Source organism: Hydra vulgaris, chromosome 15, assembly GCF_038396675.1.
Source record: "Hydra vulgaris chromosome 15, alternate assembly HydraT2T_AEP".
Taxonomy (NCBI): domain Eukaryota; kingdom Metazoa; phylum Cnidaria; class Hydrozoa; order Anthoathecata; family Hydridae; genus Hydra; species Hydra vulgaris.
In genome coordinates, this window is record NC_088934.1 from 23,067,078 (window position 1) to 23,083,587 (window position 16,510).

Genomic DNA, 16,510 nt, shown 5'->3' on the forward strand with positions numbered 1-16,510 from the left:
ATTGTTAAAATGGGCAACTGCATCAAATGTGCCAAACTAAAGCTGTTTAAGCGAAATATAATGGTTATTGGTCTATGCTTTTTTTTGTTGAGGTTAGTAAACGTGTACCAGCTCTTGGTATTGTGGTCTAATGTGGACATAACCGATGCATTCGAGATTGTTTATTTGAATGCCTTCATCAACATTTTTAAAAGGGTAGAAAGTATTTCTAATTCAATTAAACGGTATTCTGTATTTAAGCTACTCGATAAATCGGCTATTGATGATGACATTTTTTTTAAAACTTATTTAGCAGAAGCACTAATTTTATCTATTGAATTAAAACCAACAGTTTTCACATTATTTACATTTATATCTTAAGCACTTGTAGTAACATTTATGTTCGTATCTACAAAACTCGAATTTTGAATTTTTTTTTTTTTAAGTTTGGTTTGATTACTGTTTAAATCAATAAAAATTTCGAGATAATTTGATATTTATTTTTTAAATATTAGAAACCTATCGATCACAATCGACATAAAATTTATCAGAAATTAATCCCATATAAAACTTCTGCACAAAGCAAGTAAATAATTTATTTCAAAAATTTTATATTTCTGCGATGTTTTTTACCTTAACTTATAATAAACTTAATTCTAAAAAATGAAACTAAAAAGAATGATGATGAAAGGCACCTCTCGGATTATATACGCAAGTTATAGTTTATAAAAGTATTAATGCAATAAAAGACAGTTGTTTTTCAACAACATTCAACTTTTCTTACCGAGTTTTTTTAAAAAAAACACTATAAAATTAATGAAACTTTAACATTTTTTGGACTAAAAATTTTGGAGTGTGTGTTTTTTTCCGTAAATTTTTTTCTTATATACTCGAGTTTTTCACCAAATACAACTCTTCTATTCACTAAATACAACTCCTTAGATAGCTAATTGACGAATGCGTTTATCATTTCATTAAATGTATTTGATTTTTTCTTTTTTTTTATACAAATTATGAAGTGTATAAATTGCTTTTACATTTACTACACTTTTTATGAATTTTTATTTTAATTTAATTTTTAATTTAATTTTATTTAATTATAAATTTTTATTTTTATTATAAAAGTATAGATTTTTAGAATTTTTTTGGGTGTTACGCTTTCAAGCGTAACACCCAACAACTAAAATTCACAATCAAAGCGTAATCAATCACAAATCAAGCGTAACACCCAACAACTAAAATCCACATCAAAGATTTAATCCGTCAAAAAATAATCCTTCTGACCCTATAGAGAGCAATCCATCAACTCTGCTCATCAAGATTTTTCCTTTGTCCAATAAGCAGCATTGGTAAGGAAGGAGGCGCGAACCTCTTAGTTAAATGCTTTTCAGACCATTCAAAAAGATTACAAAAATAATAAGCTCAAGTATATCTTGCATTTTCTGAAGAAAAATCCAAGATATAAGTGAAAATGTTGAAGAATCCTTGAAAATTCCCTAAAAAACAATTATTGCTTGTCTCTTGATTATGTAAGTTACATTATAACTCAATTTATTAGTTCCTACCAATTTTTTTTAAGTTTTTTTAAGAGAAAGGGGTTCCTATTTTTTTTAGTTCCATTTATAACTATATAAATATTGCAATGTTTTAGATTCTATTAATCCCTTTAATAAAAAAAACTATAAATAAAATTGTTTTTTTTTTTTGCAAGGGAACGTGAGAATCCAACAACAACATTATTAAAAAAAATTTCTCTCCACATTGCTACTAGACTTGCTAAGTGGTTGGTAGTTGCTGGGCATTCTCTACCGGGATGTCACATATATATATATGTATATATATATATATATATATATATATATATATATATATATATATATATATATATATATATATATATATATATATATATATATATTTATATATATATATATTTAATAAATAAAATTATAAGAAACAAATAAAAACAACATTAGATTTAAATGAAACAAGAATCAAGTTAATGAAATAGGTTATATATATATATATATATATATATATATATATATATATATATATATATATATATATATATATATATATATATATATATATATATATATATATATATATATATATATATTATAGGTTATAAATATATATTATTTAGTCACGATGCTGAGGTGCAGGCTTTCACTTTCAATCTTGAAGGTAAAAAAATTGTATAAATATAATTCTTGTTCCAGCAAATTCCGGAATTTTTTTAACAATTCCGGCAAATCTGTTTCCGGCCGGAACTCAATATTTCCGATCCGGTATACCACTATTTTAAAGAGTCTAACGTGTACATGATCTTTTGTGTCAAATACATATACAGTTTTCTTCAAAAAATACTTTCAATTTTTATACCTATGTTTTTGATTGTACAGGCTCCTGAGTTTTTTTTTCGAAGTTAAGTTTTTCAGGAAGCTAAACTTCGAAGTTTTGATCGCGGTCTTGTAAGGTTTTTGGTTTTATGTCTAGCCTTATCGGACTTTTCATTATCTCGGTTGTCGTTACATCACTTAAGTGCATAAGCCGAAGAAAGCACAAATCGTTTTGGACTGGAAAAATCAACCAAATTGAACTAAAACCGCAAATTAGACAGCTTTATCATGCCAAACCTCGGAGACGTTCTTCCTAATTTTAAAGCCAATACAACTATAGGGGAAATACAATTCCATGAATGGATTGGGGAATCGTAAGTTTAAACTAATTGTAAATATTAAATAAAACTTAGAGCAGGAATCAAATAAGAAAAGTTTTGTTACGTAGCATCTTCTTAGTTTGTCTGTCGTATTTGTGCTTGTCATTTTCCGACTCCTGATTTCATTCTTTTATTCATCTTTTTAAATTTTTTTATTGGTCCTTGTATAAAAATACTGTTGTCATATTTGGGCTGGTTTTTCTTATAATGGCCTTTTTCTTTTAGAAATGGTCCAAAAATTCATTTTAGATGTAGTTGTACCTGCTCTAATCTTGCATTAATCCTCATTTAGCAAAGTTTACTGTAACTTGAACATTATCGCTTTTTTTTTCTCTCTCCAATTTTCATACTTTAATGAGTCATCTAATTTATAAGTCTTCTCTCTACAGTTTTTTTTTTTTTTTTTTTTTTTCAACTCTCTTTTTTGTATTTCTTTGTTTTCTATTAAGTCCCAAATTACACAGTGGTTGATTGCAGTTCTATTGGGAGTTAATTTGTTGAAAAAAAAAAAGCTTGAGTTTTAAATTATGTTTGAAATGTTCATCCAAGTTCACCTATTTTATATTTTACACATTATGAAACACTTAACAAAAACACTTAATAATATGCAAAAAGGTTGTCTAGGTAATTTCATAAAAGGAGAAAGTTTTAGAGGATGAAGCTGTAGCTACATTTAATTTAATAACTCTAAAGTTATCATTTGAAACTGTACACCTATACAAAATTTTGTATATATTTTTGTGTTTTCAAAAATTTTCATATTGCAAATTTAATTTATTGAGCTTTGCTTTGGAATTCCTGGTTCAGATAGGCTTGCCATAATGCAGATAGCAATGCCATAATGCTTCCAAAACTCCTTGATCTTCAATATAAAGAATTTCATGACAACAAAATTCTTAAAGTCAATAAAATTTATTTCGTCTTTTTGCATGTGTTTTTTCAAACATTGTGAAAATGATGCTCCAGTTGTTAACATATTTTTCAAGTGAATCACATACAGAATTCCAGCGAGTTTCAGTAGGTATTTTGCATGTAAATGAGCATCACTGACAGTCTGAAGGTATTTAGATTCAATTTTTTTTTTTAGTTTGATAAAAATGATAAACTGTTCATCAAATCTTTAAAAATTTCAACAGTGTTACTTATTTTTGTTTGATCACTTTGCAACTTATCTAGAGCTACTGCAATTGGTTTTAATATTTTTAATAAATCCTCTGCATTTTGCTTTATCTGTATATTACTTACTTTTTTACCAATCATGGGATCCAAGTCTTTATTTTTTTCAAACATTGTGAAAATGATGCTCCAGTTGTTAACATATTTTTCAAGTGAATCACATACAGAATTCCAGCGAGTTTCAGTAGGAAGTGGCAATTTTGTTCCTCCGCTTAATTTATAAATTGCTCCAGCTTGATGATTATTTCTTATATATTTTATTATTTGTGTAACATGCTTGCTCACATTTTCAATGTTAAGATCATTTGCTAAAAGATTCAGTATATGAGCAGCACACCCATGACAGTTCTTGTCTCATTGATTTCATATTATCTGCGTTGTCAGTCATAAAGCCTTTTATTGTGCATCCAAATTTACATCTAACAGAATCTATTGCTTCTCTTGCTAATTGTGTAAGATATTCACCAGTATGTGAATGACCAGAAGTGTTGGTTGTTTCTACTAAAATGTTAATTTTATCTGTAATTACAGAGATACAAACTATAGGTTCATTATGTACATTAATCCAGCCATCTAAAGACATGACTACAATTTTTCCATTCAATACATTACATTTTTCAATTTCTTCTGTGTAAACCCTATCTAATATTTCTCCTCCAATTTGAGTTCTATTAGGTAGGGTGTATCCTGGATGAAGCATATTGATAAATTTTTTAAATTCTTTGTGTTCAACTGTTCTAAAGCTAGAGTTTGTACTGTATATAAATCTACCAAGTTGCAGATCAAATAAATCTTTTTCTTTGAGGCTTGTTTGTATAAAAAACTTATCAATTTTCAAATATTTATCAGCTGATGTTGAATTGGGCTGAAACCCTTCATTTGTTGTTGTGATGTTGATGGTGAGTTACCTTTAAAATGAAATTGCAGTTTATTGAATTATGCTAAATATATATGTTTACAATTTAGGGAAAGTATAAAATTTTAAATGACAATGCAGTCATTTAATTACCTTCAAGAAGTTGTTGATCTTCAATTGAATCCATAATTTCATAAGGGTTGTGATTGCTTGCACTTTTTTATATGTTCATGCATCCTTTGAATTTGACCTTCCATTTCTTTTTTACATGCATTACAAACTGCTCTACACCCCTTTCTTTCTGGAACAGTCACTCGTGTATATTTTAACCAAATCATATCACATTTGCGCCCAGTTTTTTGAGACATTTTTGTGGTATCAATAAATTATGTTATAACTACTTATACTTTTGCTAAACATATAAATCTATATATATATATATATATATATATATATATATATATATATATATATATATATATATATATATATATATATATATATGTAAATTATGTTAGTGTATTTTACAAATAGAGTGCTCAATGTTCTTAAAGAACAGAGCAATAATATATGTATGTATATATATATATATATATATATATATATATATATATATATATATATATATATATATATATATATATAAATAAATATGTATATATATATATATATATATATCGTTAAAAAAACCTCTTGATGAAATAAGTTCATCACGAAGCAATGCTTCTTGATGAACCTATTGAAGGAGAAACAGCCTGTACAAGAAAACAGATAAATAAGTGTTATAATTAATTTATTACTGCTCTGTTCTATAATAACACTGAAGGCTCTATTCTATGAAAAAACAAAAACAAAACTCATGGATTCAAAAAAAAATTATCTATATTGAAGATTAGTTTTATTTGTGAACATAAACCTCTTTTTGTTTCCTGTTGTAAGTTCAAATCTTTTTAAAAAAACATTAATTTTATTTAAACCAACATTTTTTAAATTGGTTTAAACCATGGTTTAGACCAATGGTTTAAATCATTTGGTTAAAACCATGCAACCCTGAGTGAAGCACATCTCATTTTAGGGCAGCTGACATCCTTTTTGGGGGTCAAATTCTTTAATTAAATTACTCAGGAGTCATGCTTCATATTTTTTTTGGATAATTTCTAAAATTATAGCACTGGTGTGTTGTGGGTATTTTAAGTTTCATATTTTTATCTTTTATCTATTTAATAAAAATAAAAAAATATATTACTTGTAAGTAATGAACACAATGATAAATTACTTTGATAAATAAAACTTTTAAATAAGTCTACTACTTATATATAAAACCTATAAATAAAAGTCTTTTTATAAATTTTCTTGTTTATTTCAAAAAAAGTCTAAAATGGATAAATCTAATTTTGATTAAATATGTACATATATTCAAAAATTGTCATTAGGTATATTTATAATCACTTAAAACTTGTTTAAAAATTTTATTGTTTAAGAGTTTATGAAATTGTAAACCAGGCAGAGTTATCCTACTCAGTGGTGTTGAGCAATAGGCAGGTCCTTTTTCAGAGGTCAGAAAAACTACAACTTTGCTACCTTCCCGTTCTATGTTGTTACACAAGATACTTCTGAAAGATTTCAATTTCTCTGACCTTCCTGGAGGTTTGAATATTTTAAATAAGGTGAATAATTGATTAAATGAATAATTGGTTAAAATAATTTTAAACCAATTATTCATTTAATCGCTGTCTTAATTGAAGCAAAGATCACTAGAGTTACTAGTTTTGAACTGTACTCTTTTTTTTGTTTGTGAACTTTTATTAGAAAAGTCAGTACAAAATTTCAGCTCAAAGTATAGAAAATATTTTGAGATAATACATTTTAAAACATGACCTGGTTTCTTTTAAAGACCTGGTTTTTACAAGTATGTTATCATTTGTTTATTTATTTAATAACTTTTAAATAGTCATTAAAAAATTTGATAAAATTGGTCAAGTTTTTTAGATCAAAAGGAATTTCAGGAATCCAAAAGTTATACCTAATAAACTGTTTAATTTGTGAAAGACTGAAAGATTTTACAAACCCATTTTTTAATACAAAAGTTGGTTAAATGTTTCTTAAATAAAGTTAACTTTGTTTACAATTTATTAAGTATTTCTTCGGAACAGTTACATTTATAAAATGGAAATTGATTCTGTGTTCCTTCAAAACTAGCAAAATGTCAAAAATTTTCTTCTTTAATTGTTAAATCAATAAAATCTTATACAAATTTCATAACTCTTTCACAGCAATCATTGACACATACAAAGATTTTTTTAACTTTACTGTCAAGACTTTTATCAAATGAACAAAAGACAACTGTTACTTCAGAAAGATAGCTTGAAGAAGATTGAAATCAAAATTTTACATCTTTATCATTTTAACTGTACACAAAAATAATTTTAAGAAAGATTTTCGCATGAACTGTTGGAGCAAAACATCAAAATTTTTTTCCTCTAAAATTAAAAACTTTATAATTGGTTGAGTAAGCTTCATTGCCAAACTGTATGAAGCGTCTACCATAAATCTAGCTTCATCTTCAACAGCTAGTTTGTGTATAATAAATTCAAGAGCTTCCTTCCAAAAAAACAATGAAATATTGACACATGTTACTGGGAACGTATGAATTTATACATTTTTTTTTTTTTTTTTTTTTTTTTTTTTTTTTTTTGATTATTCACCTCCCCAAGGCCCGAGGGGGGCCACTACAGTCGAGGAGGATACTTATTTTTTTTTTTTTTTTTTTTATTTTAATATTTTTATTTTTATTTTTTTAGTCATTATTCGTGGTGCACATGACACTAGAAATGTATGAAGTTTCAAAGCTTTTTTGCAAAAAGATTTTTTTAGCCATATTTGCTAAATAAATTCCAGTAACTTTGAAAACTTCAATAACTCATCTTGTAATATGTATCATTCTTGAGAATGTTTTACAAAGAAGTCTTAACAGATCTAAAAGTTTCTTTAAAATACTGATGCAACCCTTATTACAACCAGTGTTATATGCTGTTGTGTCAGCACAAATTCCAATTATGAAACTTTCAATTCAAAACTTTTTTTATGACATTAAAACATGCCAATGCTTGAATATATCATTTACCCGATTGACATTCAACTATGTCTAGCAGCTCATTGTGATGCTTTCCTATTTGAATCCAGTCTGAAATTATAACAACAATTGTTAGACTTTGGTTAACTACAGAAATACAATCTTCATTTATGACTGAAATTATTAATTAAATAATTATTTTTACATATTTTTTTTTTTACTTTTTCCTAAATTATTTCTGACTTTCTATAAATCTGATTTACTTTCTATAAATCTTTTCTTATTTTATTTACTTTTGTCTTTTTTTTCATTAAGATATATTTTTCCATATCTTTAAAATAATGTCAATAATGCTGTTTGTATACCAAATATTTTTCTGAAAATGTGCTAAATATAAAATATTCAAACCCCTAGGGTGGTCAGGGAAAATATTTTAAAAAATTCTTTTTGGAAGATATTTTTTGTCTTTAAGGTGGCAAAATTGGAGTTTTTCTGACCCATAAAAGCAGACCTGCCTATTTAATATAATAAGCACTCAGTTATTTGGATTGGACAGGGGCCAAAACATTATCAAATGATCTAAACTTTTATACAAATTATATATTACACCCCTTCTTTGTTTACAACTATTTGTCACTTAAATCGTCTTATTTCAAAAGGATACAAAACATTATAACTTGTTACTTAGTCCAGTATGGCATCATCAGTGACATTTCATGTAACTTAAATCAAATTTAAAAAAGTATAAGGTTTTAATGATTATAAATTTAATTATAAATGTTATGTTCACTAATAATCACTATCATGTTCACATTTTTAAATGTATATTTATAACATTTATAAATAAAATATTTAATTTTATTTAATTAAAATTTAGATGGGCTATTTTATTCTCTCATCCTGCTGACTTTACTCCAGTTTGCACTACAGAGCTTTCTCAAGCTGAACAATTAGCACATGAATTTAGTAAGCGTGGTATAAAAATGATTGCGTTATCTTGTGATAGTGTTGAATCGCACAACAATTGGATATGTGACATTAAAAAGTATACCAATGGTAGTTTTAGCTATCCTATTATTGCTGATCCAAAACGTGAAATTGCAATTTCACTTGGAATGTTAGACCCTGATGAAAAGGATAAAGAAGGCATACCATTAACTTGCAGAGCTGTAAGTTTCGCTCCTTAAACTATGTTATTGAAAAAAAAAAAATTTTCTATTTTCTTTTATAATAGTTTTACAATATTCAATTTTTTATAGTTATTCAAAATGACTATTAACTATTTTTCCAGTCACCTTGACTCACATTTGTTGTAATTACTTATCGGGTTGCCACTTCTAAAAAGTCTTGGAATATTAAAGGTCCCCTGGAAACTTTTTAAAAAGTTTAAAAAAATGGTGGTTTCTCCTAATTATTTCCTGGAAAATATGAAGTTAATAACATGTTTTTTATGATTAAATTTGTTTATGAATTTGCTTGGATATCGATTAGGGTTACCACATGTCTGGAAACTCTTGGAAAAATAAAAAATTTATAATTTCTTTACTGGAAAGTATAAGAAACAATTTTCATAATTTCTAACATGTAAGTAACATGTCATAAAATATAAAGTTAGTCATGTTTAATTAGTAAATTTATTAAAAATTTGGCATATAATTTATTTTATTCGTTTTGCTAGTATTTTATAATTGATGTTCTCATAAATTGCTGATATTTTGATGTATTTTAATGTGACAGCTTTCAAAGTTATTTTTTTTCTGATTCCAAAAGCTACTGTGATACTAAATTTTAGAGCTATAAATTTAAAATAAATGTTGCATAAAAATATATTTTGTGACTTTTTTTTTGAGATTAGATAACCGTTAAATCGACTTGTTAAGAAAAATTGATGGAAACAACTCTATAACAAAATGTGTTTATTGTTGCAAAATTATTACATGTCCAACATAACTGGACTAGTTACATGAGAGGTAAAAAATATAATGACTAAGTCACTTCACCTTCAATAATAAAAATATAATAAGCCACTTCTCTTCAATCATAATAACTGCTTATTATAGGGAAGGCAATAAACTTCCTAATGGTGCTGCATCTCACATTAGCACTCAAGCAGATTCCATTACAAATATCGTATAATGAATTTTTATTTTAATGGTAAAACAATTGAAATATTATGACAGCTGCCATCAGACAGAAATTTAAAAAAATTTCAACTTAGAGTTGTAATCTATGTAAAAGTCATGTCACAATTTTATTCATTACACATTTTGCTGCAAAGTTTATGTTTGTTTTCTATTATTAATTACAGGTTTTTGTAATTGGGCCCGATAAAAAACTGAAGTTGTCCATTCTTTATCCTGCTACAACTGGTAGAAATTTTAATGAAATTCTCAGAGCTATTGATTCACTCCACTTAACGGTTGTCAAAAAAGTTGCAACTCCAGTTAATTGGGTTTTCGGTGACGAAGCAATGGTAATTCCAACTATTAAACCAGAAGAGGTATCCACATATTTTCCCAACGGCGTTAGGCAAGACGAGGTTCCTTCCGGAAAAGGCTACATGCGATTCACCACTGACTATTGATTCTTCGAGGCGTTTAGTAAACATCTGAAAGTTTTCTTTAACTCTATTTTTGTTACGTTTTGTAAAATGTTTATTTGTATTTTGTATTAAAGCTGTGTCACAATTTTAAAAAAATTTTTTATTAGTATTATTTGTGTGTGTGATTAAAGCAAAGTAAATGCTAGATTTTATTTATATTTCGTGCATGATACAACACATTAAGTATAAAAAATTATATAATTACATATTTATGTGTATCAAATAAAGCTCTTTTCTGTTTTTGATTATCTAATAGCTTTTTATGTGACTTTTATATGTTATATGCCACCGAGATGAGGCTTTGCTAAACTGGAATTTTTTAATAAATTAAGTATACAAAAGTATTGCAACTAAAAGCGGTTTCTTGATGACAAGACCACATGGTTTTCTGCAAGTTTCCCGTGTTCTTTTAATTAAAATAATATATACAATATGCAAATACAATATACAAATAATAAATATAAAAAAGTAACGCTGTTAATTAACAGCGTTACTTTTTTATATTTATTATTTGTGCTAAATTTATTATTTGTACTGGAAAAAGTTCATATTATATGTACGATATTTTATTTTATACATTGTAAACAAATCAATTTCTATTTATGATCACGTACTTGTAAAGTTTTAATATAAAAAAACAAAAAAAAATTATTAAGGAGCTCCCGAAATTCCTGACAGCCGTATCACAGAGCACCACTTAAAAACATTTAGCTACTCAACGCCGTTAATGCAAGTTCTTAAACTTTTTTGTCTTGTGTTCTCTGTGATAGCAAACATATTTTTTTTCCGGTCTGCAACATTTGTTTTTAAACAATATGATATGTTAAGTTTAAACAATATATATATTGTTTAAAACTTAACATATCTTTTGCGATGGAGTATGAAATTATGTATATATATTTTCTACAAAAAAATAAAAAATACATATATTCAAATAAAAAAATATATGGGGCATTCCACGTCAAGTGGAACCACCCATCTGACATCATCGACTCGGATTTTGATGAAAATTGGCTCACATGTTGGGCATATGGACAGAAGAAAAACATGTAAATTTTTTTGACTTAGGTCAATTATTTTCTGAGACATGACCTTTCAAAGTTTTGACCTTTTCACTTGACCTTGGTTATTTAAAACGTCATAACTTTTTTGCTATTATACTTAGGAAGTTGATTTTGGTGGCAAACAGAAGCTCTTGCATAGACGAACAACTTTGTGTCTATACAAAAAAGTGATAAGTTAAATAAAAAAAAAGTTATTGGTCATTTGACCTTTGACCCTGGTTGATGGCAAAGGTCAAAAGTTATAATTTTTTTTTTTACAGATTGCTTTTTTTATTGTAGATGTCCCATGAAAAAATCTTTTTGGGATTCCCATAAACAGCTTTGGAAATAATATTAAAGTATAAGTAAGTTCTAAAAATTTAATATTTAAATACCTTAAAATTATACAGTATTTTAAGGTAATTTATTGAATGTAGGCCCTAGGTTATATAATAGCTACCATATACCAATATACTATGATTTGGTGATACTTGGCCCGTATATATATATATATTTATATATATATATATATAGAGAGAGAGAGAGAGTTAACGATGATGCAAGTTAAGTGCTTTGGTTGCTCCTTCAGACTCTTTAGAAGTAATGAAGTATGACCAACCAGTTGTAGTTTTGGGTTTGACTCCTAGCAAAAGATCATTCAAATCAACGGTAAAAATATCTGAAGGAGAAAAGTTGACTTGGACCATGAGGGTGAAGAAAGTTCATGGTTACTTCTCTTTTTTCTGGATTGATTCCAACACACAACCTATCCACCAATGTTCATCATACTCTACAACCATGTAACCAGTAATTGAACTGAAGTTGAGCTGGCAAACATTCTGTGATGTCATTTTTTCAATTCTAGACACAGAACTGGAACTATAATCTTGTACTTGAAGTTCATTCGTGGATAATGGTTTAAAGCAATGAAGTTTTTGGGTACCAGGAATCGTTTTAGTATTCGAAAATCTTTTCTTTAATATTGTGGATTCGATTTGCCAATTATTCAAAGGAAATTCCATGGACATCTTTTTTAGCAAAAGTATATAATTGAAAAGTGGTCATTATTTAGTCATGGTATGGACGTTGTAAGCTTGCTTTTGCTGCTTCACATTTAACAGTTCCTCCAACTCCATCACAAGGGCCCGTATCATGACTTGTGGCAAAGAAATGCCATTCGGTTAGAATACCAAAATCCTCTTTGTGATAGCACAGGTTTATGAAATTCTTGCAGTTTTTGTAATGTGTTGCACAGCCATTACTAAAATATGTTATTTTTAATACCTCAAATTTCACTTTTAAAAAATTAATTAGTTTACGCTGAAAAAGATGAACTGCAATTGTGTCATGAGTATTACATTCCAAAAGCAGTACATAACTTCCATGACATAAATTTCCTTCATATTTATAATAAAAAACAAAAGGATGTAAAGTTGCTTGATTATTTATCCAATGATATCCCTGTGCTGCATCTTGTATAATAAATGCATAATTTTCTGAATAATCACCGATAACCAGAAATTCTCCATCTGATAAATTGTTTTTCTTCCAGTCTTAATATTTTCCCTGCTCTTTAGCAATAAAATCATGCCTAGTAAGTGTTTTCAAACTCCCTAAAAATCTTTCAATAAATTCATTAGTGGAATGTATAAAGGTTTGAAGCTGGGACCTATTTGTTGTAGTCTACTGTTTATACTCAATTTCTTCAACTCCTTTAATTTCAAAGCATTGCAACAGCCGTTCCTTTAGCATAGCAACTCCAGGGCAATTTTTACACTCGCCTAGAGGACATGCTGGCAAGGAAGGATTGCATTGGATTTTTGCCAAAGCATGTTTGTAGTTCTTAATAGGGGTTTCTAGTTCATTTTCTAGTTGTAAATCATCCATATGTGATGCGACTATCATGAGTTTAACATTTTGATGAATGGTACATACACACACAGTGAGTACCACTTGCTCCTGCAAAGACACATTCTTTTGGACGTAGCTCTGCAAACTTCGAAAACCCAATGCTGATATTTGGATACTTTTCTGAAAATAATTGATAAATTTCCTTCAAATTACTTAAAACTAATCTTTTCTGAATATGTTTTCTTTCCCCATTTTTCATAACAGATAGAAAATCTTTTTTTCCAGGCATTACACGGCTAACAGTGTCAGAGTAATAAAACTCTTTTACCATATCTTTCACATGTACAGGTCGTGATTTCCCTTTTTTTCGGGTTAGGGGTTGATAAAACACCTTTGGTTATTAAAACTTCTTTTGCTTGAGATATAAGTCGATGCGAACAATTAAATTCTCTCATCACTTTTCGATTACTCTATTGAGCAACAAATAATCATGTCAAAATCATGATCTTTTCACTCTTACTTTGTGTTGATTTATACTTATCCTGAAGCACTTTAACAATGTCATCAGCACATGTGTTGGAAACTTTTTTTTTAGTTGCTTCGTATTCATTATTCTCTAAAGTGTCAATAGCATTTGATTTAGTAGATAAAAGGTCTAACTTCCTTTTTACAAGTTTTTTAAGCTTTATATTTTTCTCCGGAATATAACTTTTAACAGTTTGTAACTTGCGTTTATCCAAGGGTGACTCACCCAATAACGACAAGGATTTATTAAAAATAAATTCTACTTCCTGGCACTGATAATTTTCATCTCCCTTGTCACTACAAACATCTTGAGATCTGGAACTGCCTTGAGAATCTGACTCTGTTTTACAACTTGCAGAATTTTTATCATCACATAATCCTATTTCGGAAGGTAAGCCAGTGACCTCTTTCGGCAAGTATCACATATTTTTGCTCCAGCCATAAGTTAAGGGATACATAGCTACTTGCCGACTAATAGCTACCCTCAAGGTTTTATATTGTTTTTTCTTATGGTGTTGGAAAGGATCATAACAATAGTGTTGTCTCTTCTTTAACTCTTTTACTTGTTCTTGAAATGCCATTTTTAATCTAAATTTAATTTGAAAGTTGCTAAAAACTAATTCCTAAGTTGTCTTTTGATGACTAGTTCAATGGAAATGAATTGATTATTTTAAGCCTCATATAATTTAATACTGACTTAGTATGTATTTATAGTACTAGTAATTAAATTACAACCTAGTAAATAAAAGAAAAAAAGAAAATAGTTAATAATATATATTTACAATAGGCGATTTACAGAAAATGACCTCAAAATATCGCATTTGTAAGGCCGATAAATATTAAATTTTTAGAACCTACTTATACTTTAATATTATTTCCAAAGCTGTTTATGGGAATCCCAAAAAGATTTTTTCATGGGACATCCACAATAAAAAAAGCAATCTGTAAAAAAAAAATTATAATTTTTGACCTTTGCCATCGACCAGGGTCAAAGGTCAAATGACCAAATGACCAATAACTTTTTTTTTATTTAACTTATCACTTTTTTGTATAGACACAAAGTTGTTCGTCTATGCAAGAGCTTCTGTTTGCCACCAAAATCAACTTCCTAAGTATAATAGCAAAAAAGTTATGACGTTTTAAATAACCAAGGTCAAGTGAAAAGGTCAAAACTTTGAAAGGTCATATCTCAGAAAATAATTGACCTAAGTCAAAAAAATTTACATGTTTTTCTTCTGTCCATATGCCCAACATGTGAGCCAATTTTCATCAAAATCCGAGTCGGTGATGTTGAATTTGACCAAAAAGTGGTTCCACTTGACGTGGAATGCCCCATATATTAATCTATGATAATTTAAAGACCGGAATTTTAGTTGAATAATTTTATGGCATTATAAAACAGGGATGGCTTATATCACAGTAATGTTTGAATTTTGAGCTTAGACTTTTAAATAAACCTTAAGAGGTTTAACTTTTAAAGTCTAACTAGTCGTATGTCAATTTTTGTGTTCTTCGCACTCACACAAAAAAATTTCATATAAAATGGAAAAAACAGACTTTAAACTTGAAATAACTAATTTTTTTCGACCTTTAATACGTTTGCAGACATGTGACTGGTTAGAAATTAAACATATAACTTGAAATTTGTTTAAAAAAGTTGTTTTCTCAGTTTAATGTTTTACCTTCATTAAGAGCATCACTATTTCATCGTCCATCAACTATAAAGCAAAATTTTATATCTAAACTTGAGTAATTAAAAAAAATTTAACTTTGTTTGATTTTAGACAAACTAAAGCGCTAGGAGAAAAAAAAACTTTTTTTTCTAAAAATTATTCGGGTTAAAAAAATGCAGCGAAACATAACCTTATAATAAAAACGCAAAATTCGTGTATCTTCCAGTACATGCATTAACCGCGTTGAGTAGGAAGTTTACGCTTTCTTCTTACCAATATTGTATATTGGGTTAGAGCCGGCGTCGGACCTCAGACCTCTTGGTTCTGTCAGAACTCTAACCATTGTGCCACGGCTGGTTTTAGTTTATACTCCGAGTGATGAGGAAAAGCCAAACTTTATCTCCTTAATTTTTCATTTTATACAATAACATTTTTATTTTTACACCCTTTACATAGTAAAAAAACGTTTAAAAAATAAGCTCCGAGAAATATTTTACATAAGAGTGCACAAAGTCTTCAATATATCTGGACTGTACACTATTTTTGCGCTAATACGCTAAAACTGGGCCAAAATTTTTTTTTTATTTATAAAGGCTACAACAAAAATTTCACTTTAACAAGTAAAATAAAAACAACTTTAAGATTGTATTATCAATATTGTATTATTATTATTTATTATTATTATTTTGTTGTTGTTGTTAACTACAAGAATTTTTTTACACGCAGTATTTTGTTAATTATAAGAAATAAAGTACAGTTTAAAGTGCAAAACTACTTACTGAAGGACGAATAAAATTGAAAGATTAACTATTTAAATATATTTATAACTAAGTTTTTGTATCTTTTTATTTGCAGATAAGTGCAACATTTTTGAACATTTATTTTGCATCGGCATGCTAGAGACGACTTTTCAATTTTAATATAGAACCGATTCATTAGAATTCTTGCTTTGACCGACTACTTCGTGTGTTTAATTTAAAGCCGACTTCTGCAACATCGACTGATAA

The 16,510-nt window shown here is 27.8% G+C and overlaps 1 protein-coding gene across 1 annotated transcript; it reads left to right on the forward strand.

Moving 5' to 3' along the window:
* Positions 1-2,467: 2,467 nt before the first annotated feature.
* On the forward strand, positions 2,468-10,523 carry LOC136092400 (peroxiredoxin-6-like). Its single transcript, XM_065820578.1, has 3 exons — positions 2,468-2,698; positions 8,687-8,978; positions 10,118-10,523. The coding sequence occupies exons 1-3, from the start codon at positions 2,613-2,615 to the stop codon at positions 10,391-10,393; spliced, it is 654 nt and encodes a 217-aa protein (XP_065676650.1). The 5' UTR covers positions 2,468-2,612; the 3' UTR covers positions 10,394-10,523.
* Positions 10,524-16,510: the final 5,987 nt, after the last annotated feature.